General features: G+C 30.4%; 1 protein-coding gene across 3 annotated transcripts in view; it reads left to right on the top strand.

Annotated features, from left to right (window-relative positions):
* LOC115878832 (myosin-9) overlaps positions 1-22,989 on the top strand; it is a 53,799-nt gene extending 30,810 nt beyond the window's left edge. For 2 of the 3 annotated variants that reach the window (XM_030895440.1, XM_030895439.1), the window contains exons 4-13: positions 1,060-1,195; positions 9,961-10,033; positions 10,154-10,228; positions 11,939-12,107; positions 13,256-13,407; positions 13,575-13,787; positions 16,106-16,280; positions 16,384-16,479; positions 18,808-18,897; positions 22,667-22,989. In XM_030895440.1, coding sequence (XP_030751300.1) covers positions 1,060-1,195; positions 9,961-10,033; positions 10,154-10,228; positions 11,939-12,107; positions 13,256-13,407; positions 13,575-13,787; positions 16,106-16,280; positions 16,384-16,479; positions 18,808-18,897; positions 22,667-22,864 — 1,377 coding nt within the window. In that variant the 3' untranslated portion in view covers positions 22,865-22,989. The remainder of the gene's footprint in view (positions 1-1,059; positions 1,196-9,960; positions 10,034-10,153; positions 10,229-11,938; positions 12,108-13,255; positions 13,408-13,574; positions 13,788-16,105; positions 16,281-16,383; positions 16,480-18,807; positions 18,898-22,666) is intronic. The other variant, XM_030895441.1, reaches the window with a different exon arrangement.
* The last annotated feature ends 619 nt before the right edge of the window (positions 22,990-23,608 follow it).

Raw genomic sequence — 23,608 nt, 5'->3', positions numbered from 1 at the left:
ACGTAAAAAACGTCATAAATGTATATTTTTTAGGTGGCGCCCTCTACATGTAGGAGTCATATTGACATCAAGATCAAATTTCTCATGTCAAAAAACTCCGACACTAATTTTCATCCAAATATTGACGTTACTTTAAAAATTATTTGGGAAAAATCGAAATAAAAATTAAACTTCTACGCCCTGTATCTCCGAAACTAAGCCTTTTAGGACATATACGAACTTTTTTCTTATTTTTATCTGCAGAATATGATGCCGAAGTTTCCGGAGTACAGTTCGGACCACACTGTTTATTTGGTTCTGTTAGTTTATTTTATTTTTCTTATTTTGATAAGAAAGCATACTTCGAAAAAAAAATTAAACAATTAATTGAATAAAGACATTATTAAAAAATCTAAATTAATCCTCGAACTTTTCAATGAAGAGGTAGTACAAAAAAACCCTGTATAGTAACAGTAGCAACAAATTCACTTATGTGAGGGCTAATTTTAATACATACATAATTATTCTATTTAAGAAGCATATAGCAGATAGGAGAGACGTTTGTTTTTAATTTTCTTATGAATATTAATAAGAATCTCACATAAACTTCTCCAATCTCTTCAGCTAAGCCGTTTTGCCACCGAAGCTGAAATTTTCCCACCGGTGCATTAATGCAACCTGATGTGAGAATTTCATAGTTATTTATTCATTTTACATGGCAACTAGCCATCATGTTAGTATACTACTATCTTCTGTAGTGAAGAGTACCTAGGTATAGATTTCAGTAAAATTCGAAACTATTTATCCCGAAAATGAAGATATTCAAGCCCAGAAGTCAGAAAAGTTTGTCATGTCGTGTAAGAAAATTTATTATTTAAATTATAAGTTATACACAGTATTATTTGTGTCAGGCAAAACCGTTACAGCAATTCGTTATTTTCGCCTAGATTAAACATTAAACTTAAGCTATCTAGAACGGATTTTTGTTGGTCTTTTTCTGAGGTGAAATTTATTTATATTAAATCGTCGCGGTTTTACGGTGGATAAAAATGGCTTTTATTGTTCTTGTTGTTGTTGCAGTCGCTGTCGCTGTCTAGTTCGCGATTGTCTAGTCCGAAGTCGCCATCTGCAGGAATAAGCAATCCGGTATCGCCAGCAAAAAACCATTCGGCTAGTCATTTGGATTCTTGGGAGACGGACAGCATTACCAGTATAGGTAAGGATCACTTAATTTACTTCATAATGTTGTAGAGGGGTCAATAATACCGTACGATCGAAAAAAAACGGCGTCAGCGATGGCTATGAAATGAACATCGCTATCACTTTTTATGTAAAATTATATGGGGAGATATTTTTAGATTATTATTATAGATATATAGATTATAGATTATCGATCATACGATACAATGATTGTAGCGTCATCATTAAACTATACTCTACAGCAGAGATTTCTAAACTTTTTTTTCACGAACACTACTTTTAAAATTTTACTGATTTCAGTGCACCCTTCTATGCTGCTACATTTCTATCATATTCCCAAAACTTGTCAAAAATGTGATTATTAGATATAACGATATGATTTTGTGTCTTGATTCCTGAATCACTTTGAGAAACACTGCTCTAAATTTTTCCATGCGATTAATTGAGTGCGCTATTTTTAATTGGATTTTTCTATAATATAACATACATATGTATACAGGATGAGTCTCAAATAAGTGCAAATATTTTTAGGGATAGTATATTTTGACCCCAAAAACACGTCTGTAATGTTTTTTTTTCGCTAAAAAATATTTTGAAAATTTGGAATCTTTTGAAATTTTTTTTCAAAATATTTTTAGATTTTAGTTAAAAAACATAATTTCTTGTTAATATGGCAATATATGTAGTATATTAAATTCACAAGAAAGAAAACCCAAATATCTAGTGGTTCTCAAAATTTAATCAAAAAATCATTTTTTTTCTTAAAATTTCACTCTAAACTGATCTTAGATTTATTTGAAAAACGGTAGAAACGAAATATGTTTTTTTATCGAGAAAATACTTGCACTTATTTAACACTAACCCTATATAGGATGAATATTTCAAAATAAGATAGATATTGTGTCTAAACATTTACGTGTTCTTAATTGACCCAGGTTCTTGCAAATGGCCCAAGTAATATAGAATTTATTATAAATGTGTCCCAGAAATAAGTGCAAGTATTTTAACTGGTAGTATAGTTCAACCCCAGAAACACGCCTATGAGGTTTTTTTCACGAAAAAAAGAATTTGGAAAATACGGAATTTTTTGAAAAATTTTAGTTAAAAAACATAATTTCCTGATAATATGGCAACAGAGGTAGTAAACATTTTTAGATTATTAGATTACATTAGATTACATTTACAAGAAAGAAAATCCAGAAAAGATCCAGCGGCTCTTAAAATTTTAGCAAAAATTTTCAAATTGGAAAAATTTTCAAAGTGGAAATTTTCAAAGTAAAATAACTCCGTTATTTTGGACTTATTTGAAAAACGATAAAGAGAAAATATGTTTCTTTTATCGAGATCTACCACCCCTTAAAATACTTGCACTTATTTCTGGGTCACCCGGTCACCTGGTAGGTACAGTTATACAGGGTTGTTCACCACATACGACATGGAGTATTGTAGCTAAACGATGAAATTTTTACAAATTGTAAGTTTTGGGTTCGTTGAAGGACTATTAGAGCTACAATTTAAAATATTTTTACAAGATACAGAGTGTCCCAAATAAACAAAAAATATCAAAGTTTTATTTTTTAAATGGAACACCCTGTATGAGCTTTTACAGGCAGATGATGACCTTGCTTGAATTTTAGAAATCAAGCTTTCTCCGCTGGCGAATATCATATGATGTTAGGTATTATCAGTAATACTACTGAGTGTCTAAAATTTATTTGAATAATTATTAGCTTTCAACGACACGCATTGAACACTTCGTTTTATGATGGTCATATACCATCAAATTATTTTTTTACCTATCTCTTTAAGTTTGAAAATGCATTTTCTTACGAAAACTTATTTATCAATATACCCATGGAATACTGACAGTTTAGATTATTTTTAAAGAGTGCAGATACTAATATTGTCGATATAATTCATTTATATCATTAAAAAATCAAAAAAAAACTGTTTAAATATTTGTTAAAGAGGACCAATTAATATGATTCCAGTATTCAAACTACATTAACTGCCTGTTTACGTTATTAATATTTTTTACGTTAATTAATATTAATTGCCTCAAATACTAAAAAACTGAGTTTTGTATGTGTATTAGACAGTGTGGTAAAAAGTAACACCTTAAAAATGATATTCTATTATTTAATAAATGCTTATTTGTAACAACAGAGACGTTTTAATGGTATACTCTTTTATAAATATTTAAATAGTTTTCTTTTTGCCTACAAATGGGCTAGTAATATTACCGTTTTGCTAAAAACAATAATATTACTAGCCCGTACATTTTGTTATTTGTTTAAAAAACAATTTAAAATGTCAATATTCCATGGGTATATTGATAAATGAGGTCTAAATTATAAGAAAATGCGCGTTTTCTGTGAAAACTTGAAGGAATAGGTAAAAATGGTATAATACAATTTGATAGACAATTAAATTGTGCATCTGACTCCCTCCTAAAAGATACAGGATCAATAAATAAACTTCAGTAAATATTTAGTATTAAAAACTTTGATACCCTTGGAGAAATGAAGCCTTAAAATGTTTACTGCAATTTCACAAAATTGAAAAAAATTCAAAAACGGTAAGGTTTAAGTGTAATAAACCTTAATCAAATTTACCTTTATTTTAATCGTAGAAACTAAAAATGTAATAATATACAGAATGTTCTATTTAAAAAAATACAACTTTGATATTTTTTATTTATTTGGGACACTCTGTATCTTGTAAAAATATTTTTAAATTGTAGCTCTAATAGTTCTTCAACGAACCCAAAACTTATAATTTGTGAAAATCTAATCGTTTAGCTACAATACTCCGTGTCGTATGGGGTGAACAACCCTGTATATACAGGGTGATCCAGGAAATTCATACGAAAGGAGGTATGCATTCATTAATAACGTGAGGAAACCAAGGGAGAAGGGGTCAATCGGAATTTCACTAGTGGGGAAGAGTAAAAATGTAACAAAATCGGATTAATATAAAATAAAACATATTTCTAGACTAAAATATGTTTAATATTTGATATATAATTCTTCTGTATATTAAAATCCATATTAAATTTTTTCAACAATATAATAACAATATATAAATCACCTTTCCTCTGATTTAGCAACTCTAAATTCTAAATGTTAAATCAGAAGAAAGGCATACATATTGTTGTTATTTGTTGAAAAAATCAACAATATTTTTATGTTTTTTTTTTAATTTTCTCTAAAACGGTATGGAAATTTGGAAAAGTATAAAAGGGATTAACCATTAACCATTTTAGAACAAACAAAATTTTTATTAAGAATGCATTTTTCTTAAAATGTCAATAATAAAAAACTGTATCCTCTTGTAAAGACAATCCGGGGACATACTGTATAATACGAATTATTTAATAAAAATCAAATAAATGAGATATATATTCAATAGTAAAATGGAGTTCACTATAGGGAGTATTAATTTAATTAAAACAATAAAGAAAATTAAAATCTAATCTATTTTAATACACTTTCTTCTTGTTCAAATTACTCACTAGGAGCGGCTCACTTATTGGCCATTATAAAAATTACCACATTTTCTCTGTTAAATAAAATAATTGTATTTTTAGAAATGTTATTAAATTAAATTGTAATGTAATTAAATAAAGTAAATATTAAAATACAGGAATAATGACCAGATATTTTAGATAACGTAATAAAAACAAAATAATAATTTGTTTTGATAAACAATTAATAATTAAATAATTTAAATTTCGGCTTCGAATATAATAGACATTAAAAAATTAATATTTTTGAAATGACAACTAAATGAGGTTTTGTCAGGTTATTCTGGGTGCGTCTCAAAAGTGGCTCACCCCCTATAACTTTTTTATTTTTTCAGATAAAAAAACGAGATTTGGTATGTTAGTATATGACATAACTTAGGATTGATTGACATATTCATTTGTTTTCTGTCACTTTCTGTTTCGCCGGAAATCACTACAACTTTTGATTTTTAAATGGTATCCCCGGTATTTTTTTACTTCATTCGATAGAAAATGACATTCTGAATAGAATGACATATCATATGTCAACTTTTCACATTTTTGTTTAAAACAAAATTGAATTTTAAATTTCAATCTAGAGTCCATGGCTATGTTAAAAACACTAATTTTTAATCAAGGAGCCTTGGAAAAATAGATTTGATCGTCTAATGTTATTCATGTCTTGTCCTGGCTGGTTAAAAGATGCCCAAATCGTATTTTTAATCACATCTCAATTTTTTCAAATGGAACGAGGGTGGCTCATTAGCATATTTGGACAAAGCATTTTTTTACGAGTAATTTGATACCACACACTTGGTATTTCGAGTCAAATTATCGCATGTTATAATTTCAAATAAACCATATGCGAAAAAGTCAAAGTTGACATATGATATGTCATTCTATTCAGAGTATCATTTTCTATCGAATAAAGCAACAAAAAACCGAGGGTACCATTTAAAAATCAAAAAGTTGTGTCATTTCCGGCGAAACAGGAAGTGACAGAAAACAATTGAATACGTCAATCAATCCTAATTTATGTCATATAAACATACCTCCAATACCTCCATACCAAAATCTCTTTTTTTATCTGAAAAAATAAACAAGTTATAGGGGTGAGCCACTTTCGAGACGCACCCGGTATAATGTTATTAATGAAAATTGACACTAAAACTTTAAAATTAAAAAAAAAATATTTTTTAAAAAATAGATTGTGTCAAAAAATTCCTAAAAAATACAGGACAGGAGCCAGTCCGACAAAAATTATCATCAATATTTCAAAACCCAACCTGACGCCGTTTTATTTTCGATCACATGGAATATATATTTTAGTAGCAATTAACACGATAGGGTTCCTAAATTTAACTTGTGAAACATTTACAAATTGTTGTACTTAAGGTCATATGTTAAATTCATATTAAACCGACCCAAAATAATGAAGAATAAACACGATATTCCTAGTTGTTACCTCACTTATTAGATGCATATTTATGACAATTTCACATATTAAAGGATTATAATTTAAACTTTTGAAACATTATTTTAGAACCTTTTCTAATCTTAAAGATTTAATTATTTTAATTGGAGATAAACCTAAGAGATAAATAAAACTGAAAATTATACACATCAACCATAATAAATCAAAATACCCTTGTTTTACGCGGTATGCGTTATACGCGTTGGCATTTTTAACATCAGTGCCTTATTTTACGCCGTTCACTTATACGCGGTTTTATTCATTCAATGTTCGATAAAAAAAAGTCATTCAATTTTTATTATCTGAGTTCTAGTAATAAAAAAAATTGTGTGTGCTCTATGTGCGCATATTTGAAGTATAACTTCTTACTAACAGCTATTAAATTGAATGATTTGAAGATGTTTGAAAAGGTGAAGTTCCAGGAACAAGCAACATAAACATAATGTTCCTAGGTGTTGCTTTCGGTGTGGACGTAGCTTTATTCTCGAGATTAACCGGGTAATGTCGACATTAACCGGACATCGAACCTTAACCGTAACATATATATGACAAGGTTTTTGCCTACTAGATCTGACTATTTATAACTGCAAGTTGCAGGAAAGAGCTTTGATTTCGTTGGTTTCAACTTCATTGGGGGGGGGGGGTAGTTTTTTTATGTATGGCCAAAATTTGTCCTACGCTCAGATGCTTGGTATCAGAGATGAAATTGTTGATTTATTAAAGTCGATGCCTGAATACTTATTGATTGCCAGAAGAAAACAAAATAAAAAATTACCTGTACTAAAATTATAATTTTTGTAAGATATCTCGAATCTAAATATTATCACTGCCTTGATACCGTGATAGCCACCTTTAGCACTTCTTGAGATAAAAGTTGTGCTAATAGCCAGACTTGGGTAGTATTGGAATACTCGGTATTCTGAATCCTATTCAGAATACTTTTGACTGGTATTCAAATACTATTCGAATACATTTGTGTATTTGGTATTTGATATTCGACTGAATACTTTTTTGGTCAGTAATCAGTATTCTGGATTCTGAATACCGTTTTTGAATCCCAGTATTCAAATCCTGTATTCGAATCCAGGTATTCGAATCCCGGTATTCGAATCCTGTATTGGAATCCCGGTATTCGAATCCTGTTTGATTTTGTTTATGAATATTGCGTTACGCTTTACGCAACTTAAGCTTGTTAAAACACGTTCGCGGGGGTTGCGGACGGTTTTCAATTCGCGATGCCGACAATCGGCTTAAATTTTGTCCCATTGCTGCCAAAAGTCACTAACTTACTTTTTATTACTTCCGAGAAAAATGCGTCTAAAGATGAATTGCATCGCATAAAGATGTTATAGTTAGTAACTATTCGGTATTAAAATAAAACATAAATAGCCAGAAATCGTAGTTAATTACTTTTGCAATCGATTCTCCGCTTTAAAACATATTTAGTGATTGAATTTGGTTGTTCGGAAAAATGTTAGTTAGTGGCTTTTGGCAGCAATAGGACGATTTAATCATCGCCAAATCATGAGACGAGACAGGTCGCTTAAGGATCATGATTAGATATTACGTGTGCACTTGTGCAGTATCGCCATTCTAGGTATTTTATTATAAATTTTAATACCTGTTAAGGTGCGTATTCACTATCCGAACGAACGAACGAATGTTCATTCGTTCGTTCGGTAGTAGTATGGACGGGACCGGATTTTAGAACCAAACGAAAACACCTTAACCCATTCGTTTGCGAACGCCTTTGATGTACCGACTCGAAACGGATGACCGAGCGTACGAACAAACGAACGACCGCATGCGTTCGGTCCACCGTCCAAATATACCGAATCCCATTCGTTCGCTCGCTCGTTCGTTCGTTCGTTCGGATAATGAATACGCACCTTTATAATTTGTATGTGATACCAGACTAACCAGACAAAGTACATAGATATATAAAAAGGTAAGTTAATTTTTGAATTAAGTGGGTACATTGTGTAAGATTCATGTATTCTCCTATTAAGTTTTATTCTAGTAATCTATACTAATATATAAAATGCTCGATTGACTCACTGAAATCATCCCTTTAATATTAAAATAATTTTTATTTGAAGGACCGTTAGTTTTATGAAAAACGCTTCAACATGTGTATTTTATTTTATTTTTGATATATTTTAAGATTTTTAAAAAAAATATACATGGTGTTTCAAACAATCGGGTCTCTAAATTATCAGCCATTTTATGGATATTGTAAATTTCCTTTTCTGTAGATTTTAGATTTGGATAAAGGTCAACTTTTGTTTCACTAAGCAACAATGATTAACCTTTTATAATTTTATTTTGCCATTTTTATTTGGTTGATGAATATTTCAAATTAATATTCGGATTTTAAAATCAAGGTAATTAAACATTATTAAATAAATATCTTACAAATGGTTAATTCCGGAGTTTCTATGTATGGTTAAGTAATAGATTCACCTGTCATATTATAAATTTAACGTAAAGAGATTTTTTTTTGCAGATTACCGATGGAGAAAGATATCGTCACCCGGGAAACCATTTCTGATGGTTCAGAGCCAGAAGAACCGTTTGTTGGAGCCGTTGGAGGTTCGTCCGACTCCGATTATGAGCAAGAGTGCGCAAAAAGACGGAGGCTAATTCCTGACTATTTTAATGTCCCTTCTTTATCAGGAAAAAGAAGTTGTTGTTTTATTTATTATTTAAGATTTTTTTTAAGAAGATAAGCTTTTTTTGCTATATGTACAGTTATTTTTTGTTACCTTATTGTGGTCCATATTTTTATAACTTAAGCACATAAATAAAAATCAAATTTAAAGTACGGATATGTTTTTTTTGTTGGAATATTCAAAAAGTATTCATATTTAAATGAATCCAGGTATTCAAATACAGCGGTATTCGAAATTTTTTTTCTTTATATTCGAATCTTGAGTATTCGAATACAATTTAGAATACAGTATTCAGGATTCATATTCGAATACCGGATTTCAGTATTCGACCCAAGTCTGCCAATAGCGAAGTCTCAAGTAGCATAACTCATTTTTTTCTTTTTTGATTTACACCTTTACGTGAGATAGGGGACGCTGTAGGTATATACAGGGTGTCCCAGAAATAAGTGCAAGTATTTTAAGGGGTGGTAGATCTGATCAAAAGAAACATTTTTTCTTTTTACCGTTTTTCAAGTAAGTCCAAAATAACCGAGTTATTTTACTTTGAAAATTTAAACAAAAAATGCTTTTTTGCTTAAAAAATGATCTTAAATGAAAAAATAAAAAAAAAATAAAACTTGATCTTTTCTGGATTTTCTTTCATATAAATTTAATCTACCACCTATGTTGCCATATTATCAAGAAATTATGTTTTTTAACTTAAAACTAAAAAAATTTTCAATTTTTTTACAAAAAATTCCAAATTTTCAATTTTTTTTTCTCAAAAATACTATTTAAATACTTGCACTTATTTCTGGGACACCCTGTATAATATTACCAAAAAAATTAATACAACAATATTTTTGTATATCATTCGTCGAAATTGTCTCTGCCCTATATAGGGCCAAATTTTACCTACATATATTCTATATGTATATGTTACGGTTAAAGTCCGATGTCCGGTTAATGTAGACATTAACATTGGGTTTGGTTATGTTTTTGGTTGTTTTGTTTTGTGTTATTCTCGAGATTAACCGAGTAATGTCAACATTAACCGGGCATCGGACTTTAACCGTAACATATAGACAAAACAAAACTAATTCTTTTTAATAGAAATTTAAATAATAGTATAACGTTTTTTTTTATTGGAGGTAGCAGCGTGGCTTCCTGTGATCATGCCAGCGTCGCCAGAAATGGTACCACTTTCTCGGGAAGGAGTATGAAGTAAGTACTTACCCGTTATGGTTTAAACAGGCCATTAGCCTGTTGCGGTTTTGGTAATAGATAGCAGATAGCATACTAGTTGAATAATTCTCATAATATTATGGTTTCGCTTCCTGCTAGGTATGTTTTTCATTGCAATCAACATTCGGGAGTGGCAGGAGATGATTACCTAACACCAACACAGAGGGCGCATAGGCAAGTTCGATTCATATTTGTAGAACATTTCTAAAAATTCTATTGATCTCTATTTAAAAATTAAATAAATATTTAATTAAACGCAAAACCTCTAGCGAGGGGGAGGGGGGATTCAAACCTCACAATATTTTCAATTTTTTTATTTCAAAAAATTATTTTTGTTAATTAAAATATTTTTTGAAATAAAAAAAATTAAAAGATTATGAGGCCAAAAAAATCCTTTATGGGTATTTCGCCACTGCACTGCAAGAAAATCTACAAAATAAAATAATTATTTTTTGTAAGCACTTCTGCGTTAAAACTAAACGGATGCTGCTTGTCAAAAGTTATGTTTACAGTAATACAAATTTGTCTAACAAAGAAAAAAATGCTTAACGTTTCGGAAAGTTATCTCTTTCCGTCGTCGGAGCAAAAAAATACAAAGAATAAAGAAAAAAACTATTTGAAATATTTAAATTCAACTATTCGAGAACACTTTACTTTTTAAAACAGATACGTCTACAAGAAACCGTTAACGCCCTTTAAAATGACATTATATCAAGTTAAACTTCAAAATTAACAATTACTACCTGATAACAATTACTTAATAATCTAAAACCAAAAAGCCCCAAACTTATATATAAAAAAAAATTATGAGCCCAAAAAATTATTATGCCCCAAAAAGAATATGAGGTTTGAGTACCCCATTCCCCTAGCTAGAGTTTTGCATTTATGAACTCACATTGGGTTAGAGAACGTTTTAAATATTTAATTAATTATAGCTCTTTTATACGAGGTAAAAGCTATTGAATAGAAAGAAAAATGAAGGGTCAAATACACTCTTTGAATTTTCTCTTTCAATTTTGACTTTATGCGAATATTTGAATTACGCGAAATGTGCATTTATATCTATACTTTTTTTAATATTTCTTGCCTTTTTCTTGTTTATTTTATAACTCAAAATTAATTAGCATAAATCAATTATATGAATTTTACTTCTTTCATTCAGTGGCGTATCTGTGTTTGTATTATTAATTAATAACTTTAATGGATTTATTTTTATTTACAACCTAATCAGAAAACTAGTGGGTCAACACTATTAAAAATTATATATAAGTATATGTAACGCATTAAAAATAATTAGAACGCCACTGGTAAACCGAAATTCAAGTTAGCCATGTTAAAAAACCTTTGCGTTTTCGCTAATTTTCTGAATGTACTTCTTCCTCCTTATTCTTTTTATTTAATGATTAAAATAGAAAACAAACGCTTTTAATTTATATTTTATTTATTTATATTTTTATTTTATTACTTATTTATTATTACATTATAGATCCAGATTATTAAATTAGGTTCAGGTGTCTGTTATAGAACGTTATTGTTACACAATACTTTGTTCCTCTTTTTCTTATTGATTAATTAAATTTATAAAGTTATTGATTAACGTGTTTGTTCTCATATTAATTGTTTTTCTGAAGGACAGTGTCTCGACAAAAAATCCAATTATACTATTATTTGTGGGAAAATTCCCCATTTAAAATATCAATAAATCAAAAATAAGATCGCATAAATTTTAATTTATTATTATTAATATTCATATTATTTTATTACGAGTAGGTATATGGAAAACAATAGAATTTCTTTATTTAAGATATTTTTTTTAATTGAATTTCATTTAATTATATTTTATAGTTGTTATTAATACAATAATTTTGTTGGTTCATGTTTCAGGCAGGTCAAAAAATTAAAACACCTATTACATCAAGCCAAGAAAGATCTCGAGCAAAAAGATAGTGATATATTGAAATTAACCAAAGAAGTAGTGGAATTAAGACTTTATAAAGCTGCACTTAGCTCACCTGAAGACAAATCAAACAGTAGTGATGCTGTAACAGTCAGGGTGAGTTCATTCACTGAAAAAAAAATCTTGGAAACTACTAACACAACCTCTTCATAACCAGCCTGTCGACTTAAGATTTGTTGCAAATCTACGTACTTACCTAGATAATCGCTTATCATGTATCTTATCTATATTTTGTAATGACTGTTCTACATGATAGGTCACTATTATGGCCACTTCGAAAGAATCGTTGTCATCAGAGAGTTCATTATCAAGAATCGTTCATCCACTTCATAAACCATGCATTGTCATTTTTGCCTCATTTCTTTGAAGTGTATAAGAAAATACTACGATCATATAGTATTTAGGCAATTGTGTTACTGTCCTTGATTACCAAGGATGGTCCATTGTGTACAGCTGATATAACAAAAAGAAACGCGAATACAAAAAAAATCAAAATCAAGCGTAGACGACCAGCTGGTGCAGAACAAGTTGTGCTGGTAATTAGTAATTATTATTATTTGAAGTTATTTACATTATTATGCCACCGGTAAAAAATTAAATAGTTTATTTTAACTAAAACAATAACGAGCCTTATAATAGAAAATATAAATAAATATGAAGCTGCATGTAGAAAATTACGAAAATTTAAATGTTGTATGTTTTATACATATGTATGTTGTAGTATATTATTAGTTATGGGAGAGTGATACTGTTCCAAGTGAATTATTTTGTTGTAAAATAGTAATACTTAATAAACTGATTTCTTTCATCTAAAGTTACAGCGCAGAAATTGTATCATATATACATAGTATATCATATATTGGTTTTAGTTTACAGAAAAGTAAATTCTCTTAAGATACGATTTATATAATATATTTTTAGAATGTTTTGGTTAGGTTAGTTTATTTATAAACAATTAAAACGAATAGTTTTCTAATAGCAATGACAAATAACTACACAATTCAAAATAATCTTAAAAAATTGTAAAGAAACAAGGACAAAAATATTAAATTAAACTAAAGTAATTAATTTTTATTAAATAGTTTCTTTAAAATTGCAAAATTTACAAAATATTACCCGAATAAATATTCAAATATCCCAGTAATCTTTAGCTTTAAATAAAATAAATATTTTATTACATTATAAATGTTACTGAAAGTGTTGTATTTTTTTTACGCTTCTAACAATCATAATTTATTTTGCAGGAAAACGCAAGCGAAGAGACCACTCCTGATGGCGATGTTGCTGATTTGCGTACTCACCTTGTACCTGTCGAATTAAACAGTTCCTTTGCTGATTCCGGCCATTTTGATGACGGTACCAACTCTTCCATTCACTCCAACGATGACTATACAAGGTGCGAATCGATACTACATTACTTATACATATGCGGTTAATCCATCGTTGTATAAGAAACCAAAATATCAAATGTTAAAGTTTTTATACACTGAATAAACTTTTTTAGATATGAATCTCATTAACGCATTCTAAATATAGAATTACTTAGTATTATGATGTTTTTAGATCTCCATATAAGTCAAAAATCGAAATGTCCGATAAATCGTGTTCCGTTCATATGCAAGAGAAAAACTCGGAGCAAAGCAAGCTCATCATCGAATACGAAAAGAGAATTCAAGAACTGATACGGGCTCACGAGGAAGAAACATATCATTTGAAGCAGAAGCATAATGACAAGGTTGAAGAGCTGTTGCTGAGGATAACTGAAATTAATGCAAGGTAAATAAATATTGTTACGGATTCCGTGGGTCCACTAATTTAAATTCACGATAAAATACTTAACGAATTTATTATCTCACTTTATACACACAATAACTAACTATTTATAAAATTCCTTCACCAAATTGTCCGATTCGTAATAATTTCAAGCGCGGTATATTCAAACTTCCAACTGTCAACTGTCAACTGATACCCCCTGGCGAGTGTTTCTGGGACGTTCTAAAGAATTCGCCAGGTTCCTCAATGCTCGTTGCGGTTATGTAGCAGTAATGCAGTTATGCAACCAGTAATACACCTTGACCTTGACATTGCCCCCTTCTCAAATTTGATCGTCCCGATCAAGGTTTCCTGTCTGGTATCTCTTCAATCGATCCAGATGAACTACTTTCATCTTACTTCTAGGGCTGCGTTGAATCCGGTACACAACATCATTTATCCTGACTGTATAAGGACCTTCCCATGCTGGAGCTAACTTTGGGGACCTTCCTTTCTTGCGCTGTGGGTTATACAACCATACCCTATCGTCCTGTTGAAATCCCGTAGAATTAGCTCTGAGGTCGTAACGAGCTTTCATCCGGTCACTGGCTAGCGCAATCTTAGCCCTAGCTATTTCCATCCTTCTTCTGATTTCCTTAGAGTGGTCTAGCTAGGCTGTTTAATTCCCTGGCATATCTCTGCGTGGTCTCGAGATGGACGCCGTTTATCATTATGTCGGTGTTTTCATTGTCTTGTGGTTGTCTTTGAAAATCATAGTTTTTGTCTTGACGGTGTTAATCTCTAGACCCATCCTGATACTTTCTTCTGTCAGTTCTGTTCTGACACAACCTTTGTGATTCCAGTATATGTTCCTTATAATTATATCTCTCTCATCTAAGCCTACCTCAGTGAGAACTTCTCGTAATTTTTCGTGCTGTATTCGATCGAAGGCTTTTTTGTAGTCAACGTAAAATACCTACTGCTTCCATTATATACATTGCTTCCATTAACGTAATTTAATTTAGATTCTTGATTGATGTGCTATGTCAATTCTAACAATTTTAAACGGATAGCTTCCATTTAGCCAAGAACTGCTGATCATAAATTGTGTTCCTCTAAGTGAAGCATTCTGAATTCTGAATAGTCCTCAATTTGGTTCATAATGTGCGTTCAATTCGCATCTTCTTCTGAATATTGACTGCATATTGCTTCTATTCGTAGTCGGTAGAACAGTGCGTGTCCTGTAAACTATCCATTTTGTGAGCTGTTGTTTTTTTCCAGTTCAACAACTGTGCTCTGATACTATTTTTATCACCATCATCATCATCATCATTATTATCATTCTCAGCTTATTCAACCATTCCAATTATGGTGTAGCCTCCCTCACATATTTAGATATTCTCTTTGGAGTTGGACCAATTGTTGTCTATTGTTGACTATGCGAGTCCAAATTATCTCTGCTATTTCCTAATATAGTTCAAGTTTGGTCTTCTTCTAGGTATCTTAATTTCTCGTGGGTACCTTGCTGTAATTTTTGTGGTCCATCTGTTGTCCGTCCTTCTTGTCAGGTGTACTGCCCATTTCCACTCGCGGGATTTAATTCTGTGGAAGACATCTATTACCTGGGTCTTTTGTCGTATCTACTCAACTTTTTTACGGTCTTTCTTAGTTATTTCAAGCATGTCGTTCCATTGGGCGTTGTGAGACCTGCAGTTTCCTTATAATGTCCGTTTTAACCTTGTTTTAAGTATCGCATGCATAGGTCATGACCAGTCATGACATACATGACTGGTAGTACATATTGGTCGAATGGTTTCTTCTTTAGATAAAGTGGCCTTCTAGATTTGAATATGACTTAGTTTCTTCCATAAGTACTTCTACAGAAATAGCTATTTTTATAACTACGTTTTTTGAAAATTTAAATAATTTTGCTCGTTCTTCACAAATTTATCATAAGATTGAATCCACATCGGTAATTTTGGTATCACAATTACCTCTTTTGTCTTCATTTTCATAGCAAGGGCTATTAATTGCTGGATATTAATGAATAAATTAATTGATTTTATTTGTAATGACGCTGGTGCTTTTACTGATACTTAACTCTCTCCAATAATATCCAGGTCTTCCTGTTTGTAAACTTTCTCTTCGCCATAACACACTAGCTTCTATTCCTAGAAAACTGCTTGGATATTTGCAAAGCATGAGATGATTTTTGGACTAATATTAATAAAGGGGCAATATTACTTGCTACACTAATTATTCCCTTATAAAGTTAATAGTTCTACACTAAAGTTTTTGGGTATGTTTGACTACATTTATTGTTATTAGACTCATGGTTTCAGATATTGGGAACTGGTCCCCGAATTGGATGCCGCCAAAGAAAAAATTAAAGAACTTGAATCGCAACTAGAACAGGCTAGCAAGAAATTAGAAGAGCAAGAAAGTCATGCAAAACAAACATATTTGAAGATGTACTCGCAAGGTCAAGCTGCAGCTCGAATGGAGCAAGAAAACGCTGTAAGTATTTATAAAATCCTAATTAATTTCATTAATAACAATATGTGAAGCCAGACTATAACTGTAGAGCTTTTCATTTATGTATCTTCATATAATTTTCTAGGTTATGGAAATTGCCAGGCAGCATCCTAACAGAGTTTCCGTTCCTGAATTATTAAACGAACTTCAGGTGACAAAAAACGAATTAGAAAATATAAAGGTACAAAGAAATATTTAATAATTACTACCTACTATTTCCTTTATGGGTTTTGTAAACGTCTGCTAATTATAATTAATTACCCTGCAAAAACCACTTTTGAAATAAATAAGATTTTCAATAATATATACGCTAGTTTACAATATTAACTATTATGCTTTCATAATTTTATTGACCTTTGTAGGTATTAATAATGCATCCTTTTTGTAAATTTGTTTGCAAATAGTTGCTATTAGCGACTAAAAGTTGATGAATAGATATTGCTCGTACAACACGATGTATATTCGATACCAATTAAACTTTTAGTTGCGTAATCGAGGGCTCAATTCTTAAATTCATTGTTGCCAACCATGGACATATTCGGCTCCGGGCTGACTAACTGGAATTTAAATTTACCACTGGGGATTCAGGTGGTAACTATCTGATGTAAGAAATGTCAAGTTGCCACATTTATTTATTTATTTCCTTACATCGTCATTCGTTTTGACACTTTAGTTTTGTATTACGAGTTTTTGGTTTAAATAAATAGTGTTGGGATACTTTAAGCTTAAAAATGTTTACTATCAGACCTTGCAGTCGAACATTGTTCTTTTTAGAACCTCTTTTAGTGCAAAGTGTACAAGATAGCTTAATAGCCGTAAAAAAACTCATCGCAACTTTATTATAACAGTTAGAATGGGAAAGCGTTAGTAATGGTCTTTTATGTCTCTTAAGTGCTGTTAAGAAGGTGAGTTTTGTTGATGTAAATGATAACTATTCATATAGAGGGTGGTCCGAACTGTATTCCGGAAACTTCGGCAACATATTCTGCAAATAAAAATAAGTAAAAAACTTCGTATAAATGTATGTCCTAAAAAACTTAGTTTCGGAGATACAGTGTGTAGAAGTTTCATTTTTATTTCGGGTTTTTCCAAATAATTTCTGAAGTACCGTCAATATTTGGATAAAAATTGGTGTCTGGGAGTTTTTCGACATGAGAAATTTGATTTTAATTTTTTTTAATGTCAATATGTCTCCTACTAGTAGAGGGCGCCACCTACATATTTTTTAATTAGTATAAAGAGTAATAACTTTCCGTCCGTACCTGTATGAAACTACTGAGTAAAAAAATATACATTTACGAAGTTTTTTACGTAAAAAAGGTCTCTTGGTAAAAATCGCTACGAGGAATGGTTTTCGAGATATTTGGAATCGAAATTATCAATACCTGTCATCATTGACATAAATTAAACATGTTGACTAAATACCGTATGATCGAATACAAACGGCGTCAGCGATGGCTATGAAATGAAGATCGCCTGTCATTTTATATGTAAATTTATATGGGAAATGTCATCGATCGTCATTTCCAAGCCAACTGGACGCCGTTTTTATTCGAACATACGGTAGTTATTAGACTGAAATCATAAATTTGAAATGTTTGTGCCAAAAGTTCAACAGAAACTGTTTTATCGTTATTTTTTGGCAGAAAAAATTATGATTAGTTTAAAAAGACAAAAATTTCCCAAATTTATCATTTCAGTCAAAGAGCTATCTACTCAACATGCTTATTTTTCGTCAATAATGACATATATTGACTATTTCCATTCTAAATATCTTGGGAACGGTTGCTCGTAGCGATTTTTACAAAGATATATTTTTTACGTAAAAAGTCACAGAGATGTATATTTTTTCCCTTGATAGTTTTATACTGGTACGGACAAAAAGTTATTACTCTTCAAACCTGTTTAAACACATGTAGGTGGCGCCCTCTACTAGTAGGAGTCATATTGACATCAAAATCAAATTTTTCATGTCAAAAAACTCCCAGACACCAATTTTCATCCAAATATTGACGTTACTTCAGAAATTATTTGGAAAAAAATAAAAATAAAAATGAAAATTCTACGCCCTGTATCTCTGAAACTATGCATTTTAGGACATACATTTGTACGAACTTTTTTACTTATTTTTATCTGCAGAACATGCTGCCGAAGTTTCCCGAATACAGTTCGGACCACCTTGTATTTATAATTAATTTATTTTTATTTCCTAAAATATTTTGATTAAAAGAAAATACGGAAAAATTGGCAACGCTGTGCCGATCAAGCTCAAACACGTGACTAAAAGTTTATTTGATATGAACTATACGTAGACCCCTTTATACATATAAAAATTAGCATAAACTTTTTAAAGACATTCAGTATATACATACTTTTTTGTACATATACAGAAAAATTATATCAAAAATATTTTTGAAAGTTTTATTCCTTCATAAAGTTACATACTAATTGCTAATGGTTTTTGTAGAATATCACACTCATACCCAATTTGTTGTGTTGTCATTTCTAGGACGTAGAGTACGCGTCAACTTCTAACCACTCGCAACCATTATTGAGCGCCAAAGAGGCGCTGTCGCTTTGGGTACTCGGTGCACGAAAGGTAAACACATTAACGACCTTTTTTAGTGCACCCTGTAGATATTTGCTTCACAGCTGAGCGCAGCGCGAGAAATATTACCGGTCATATAACGTTCTTTTTCCTTTTCTTTTCGGCTTTTAGTCGGTTTATTACTTTTAGAGCCAAAGTTATGAACGTTACCGATGGGATGTAATATTTTAAGCCGAAATTTGCTGCAGTGCGTATCATGCATCTTTTCATATTATGTTTGTTATTTTTGTTTGACTATATGCTTTACTCAAGGAGCAGCACTGCTTTAATATATGTACTAAAACATGCTTATTGCTTTATTTCGTTAGTGTGAAAGAAAACTCTTTTTTTCTTATTTTACAGAGGAAAGAATTTCAAGCGGTGATTTTCAAAATAAGTTATGATATTTCATATAGGACTAAGCAAAATCACAAAATACATCACAATCTTAATCTGCAAAACATTTTCACAAAGCAAAAGGTGATGTCATATGTCGGAGTAATAGATACATTTTATAGTTTAGAGAGATGGAGAAGTGGCCACTGAGTATTTTTTAAATTTTAATTTGCAGCTTTAATTATATACCAGTACCAAAGATTAGGTACAAATGTTTACTTTTTTATATATATATATATATATATATATATATACCCATGGAATATTGACATTTTAGATTTTTTTTAAAGCAACAAATGTACAAAATGTACAGGTGGTAAAAACGATAATATTGGAAGCCCATTTGTTTACAAAAATAAAACTATTTAAATCTTAGTAAAAAAGTATATCAATTAAATATACCACCATTATTTCCGCCCAAAAATTAGTTAATTACATACTTATTTGTTTTAGTTAATAAATTATTGTAAATAAATGTGGATTTGAATCAGAAATCCTTATTTTTTACCACACTGTATAATACACATACAAAATTCAGTTTTTTAGTATTTGGAGCAATTATTATCAACCAATGCAAACAATCAACTAATGTAGTTTGAATAGTGAGATCCTATTAATTGGTCCTCTTTAACAAATCTTTAAACATTTTTTTTTCTCCAAAAAATCCTATATGGGTATTTCGCCACTGCAAGAAAATTTGCAAAATAAAATAGTTATTTTTTGTAAACGCTTCTGCGTTAACCCAGACGGAAACTACTTGTCAGAAGTTAGGTTTAGATATATACAAATTTGCCTAACGAACAAAAAAAAACGAAAAAAAAACACGACGGGAAGAGATAAACTTTCCAAAACGTTAAGCATTTTTTTGTTTGTTAGGCAAATTTGTATATCTGTAAACCTAACTTCTGACAAGTAGTTTCCGTTTGGGTTAACGCAGAGGTGTTTACAAAAAATAACTATTTTATTTTGTAGATTTTCTTGCAGTGGCGAAATACCCATATATGATTTTTTGGAGAGATGAATCCGCCACATAGGCATAGATATTTTTTATTTTATTTTTTAATGAAATAAGCGAATTATATCGACAATACGAGTATCTGATGCTCTTGAAAATTTGTTATATATACATAAAAATAATCTAAAATGTCAATATTCCATGGGTATGTTGATAAATGGGGTCTAAATTAAAAAAAAAATTGCATTTTCTATAAAAATTTGAAGAGATAGGTAAAAAATGATATTGTAATACAATGAGAATTAAATTGTGCATCTGATTTACGAATTCTCGAAAATTTAAATTATAAAGTTATTGCCGTTTAAAGCTAGTAACTATTTAAATTAAATTTTTAGACACTCTGTATAAGGTAGTATAAATTTTATTATTGCAACACAAAACTTAATAAATAGAAAAACTTCAGTACAATATTTGGATTTAATGCGCCTAGAGAAATAAAGCATTAAAATTACTAATATTGTATTTTGACAAAAACGTAAATATTTCAAAAACGACAAGATTAAAATACGGTAAACCTTAATCAAATTTGTCTTTATTTTAATAGTAGAAACTAAAAATGTAATAATATACAGGGTGTTCCATTTAAAAAATACAAGTTTGATAATTTTTTATTTATTTGGGACTTGGAACACTCTATAACTTGTAAAAATATGTTTAAATTGTAGCTCTAATAGAATCAACGAACCCAAAACTTACAATACAATTTGCAAAAATCTAATCGTTTAGCTACAATACTCCGTGTCGTATGAGGTGAACAACCCTGTATATTTTCATATTTTTTTTATTTTTTTAGCACTATTAGTTATGTCCAATAGAAAAGTCAAACCAAATTTACCCCGATTTTTATGTTAAAAGTTCTTCTCAAAAATCTTTTCTCATACGGGTGCGTCTCAAAATTGGCTCACCCCTAAAACTTTTTTATTTTTTCAGATAAAAAAATAGGATTTGGTATGTTAGTATATGACATCAATTAGGGTTGATTGAGATATTCAATTGTTTTCTGTCACTTCCTATTTCATCGGAAAGAACTACAACCTTTGATTTTTAAATAGCACCCTCGGTATATTTCTACTTTATTCGATAGAAAATTACACTCTGATAGAATGACATATCATATGTCAACTTTTGACATTCTCGCTTGAAAAAAATTGTATTTTAAATTTCAATCTAGATTGCCATGGGTGTGTTAAAAACGCTAATTTTTATCAAGGAGCCTTAGAAAACTAGATTTGATCCTCTAATATTTTTAGTGTCTTGTCCTGGCCGGTTAGAAGATTCACAAATCCTATTTTTAATTATATCTCAATTTTCTCAAATGGAAAGAGGGTGGTTCATTACCATATTTGAAAAAAGCGCGAAGTTTTTTACGAATAATTTGGTACCACACACTTGGTATTTCGTGTCAAATTGACGTTATAAACCGCATGTTACAATTTCAAATAAACCATACGCAAAAATGTCGACATATGATATGTCATTCTCTTCAGAGTGTCATTTTCTATCGAATAAGGTAAAAAAATACCGAGGGTGCCATTGAAAAATCAAAAGTTGTAGTGATTTCCGATGAAACAGGAAGTGGCCAAAAACAATAATTGAATACGTAATACGTTTTTTTTATCTGAAAAAATAAAAAAGTTTTGAAAAAATAAAAACACTTTTGAGACGCACATAGTATAGTATATTCCTTATAAGGAAATGTTTGTAGCATTTGAATTAAATTGTTGAGACTAGGCTGATTGTATTATATTATTTGTTCATTATAATATTAAAACAAACATTGTTTTAATTTAAACATTTTATAAAGGGAATGGACAGTTAAAGGTTGACTCTCACTATATCAGCTCCCTTCCGTTTCCCTTCCGTTAACATAAAATATTATATCATGTAAATGAATAGGACAATGCACACTATCCGTTCCATTTCCCTTCCGTTCCATATCCATTCCTTCCATACATTTTTTTGGCGGACGGACTGAAGCGTATCGGAAACAGCGTTGTCAAGTTCTTACATTTGTACCAGCTCTGCTAACATTTTGCTGATATTTATTTATGCTTTTATCCCTTAATTAAATCTATTACCTTTTTCAAAAGATACACATTTTTAAAATAAAACTTTCGTAATGATATGACTTGTACAATAAAAGTATGGAACTGATACGGAAAGCTTACGTATAACGTCAATAGAATAAAAATACGGAACGGATATGGAATGGATATGGAATGGAAACTGAAGGTATAGTGAGAATCAACCTTAACTCGGACAGATTTTTCTATAGGACAATTTCAAATATTTGTTCTTAAACTTCTTTAACTGCATGATTTAAAACAATTTTTTTATAAATTAATATAAAATTAAATTTCTATATTTCAGGCTATGTATCGCCAACTGATGGAAGCCAAGAGCAAGAACAAGATCGATCCCGAGATCACTCTGCAGTTTCTCAGATCAGCTATTTACTATTTTCTAACTGATAAGGAGAACAATCAAGGCCACTTGAAGGCCATCCAGAGCATTTTGGGATTCACCGAGACGGAGATAGCGAACATAGATAAAGCTAGACTGTCTTAACTTTTCTATAGATTTAGAAACATAATGAATTTTATATACGTCACTCGTATTTTGATGAAAGAGAGATTACTAGAATATTTAAACGAGCTTGCGTCAAAGATATGTGCCTAATATAAGAAAAAAAATAGAATATTTTAATTATAAATAGGGGCTCGTCCAAAGCTGTCTTCAGTGTTCTGATATTTGACATCAAAAATGTAAAATCAGTATTGTTAAAAGGTTTTTCTTTTATTTAATAGATGATCTGCAAGATTCATAAAATAGATTTCCACAAAAGCTAATATTTTTTTAATAATGCCCAAGAATACAGCTTGTCTAATATAGAATGATATATTTCGATGTTGACGAAGTGTAGACGGCAAAGTTTTCGATTACAGCTACTTTTAAAATAAAATTAAAGTGCAATACTATCAATGTTATCATGAAACTTCAAACATTAGTACAGCATTGTCAAGATCAGAGAAAAGCTTATCAGATACCTCAGAGGTTTAGAGGACTGATAAGTCTGATCATTAATTTGTATTGGAACCAAAAAAAAACTGAAATTCGTATATAACGTGGGAGTATCAGAAGATATATGAAATAAAAAACGAAGCAAGTCAGGGTTGTATTTAGTCTCCAATGTTGGTTGAGCTTATATGTGGAAAGATCATTTACTGAGTCACGTGAATTTCGGTCTTAGATACGGAATGGTGAAGTGCTATGTCTAAGTGATAGCATAGAGATTGAAAGTAACAACTATAA

The sequence above is a fragment of the Sitophilus oryzae genome, unplaced genomic scaffold (assembly GCF_002938485.1).
Source record: "Sitophilus oryzae breed Bouriz unplaced genomic scaffold, Soryzae_2.0 scaffold_1532_pilon_pilon, whole genome shotgun sequence".
Classification (NCBI taxonomy): Eukaryota; Metazoa; Arthropoda; class Insecta; order Coleoptera; family Curculionidae; genus Sitophilus; species Sitophilus oryzae.
This window is presented reverse-complemented; position numbering and strand designations above follow the sequence as displayed.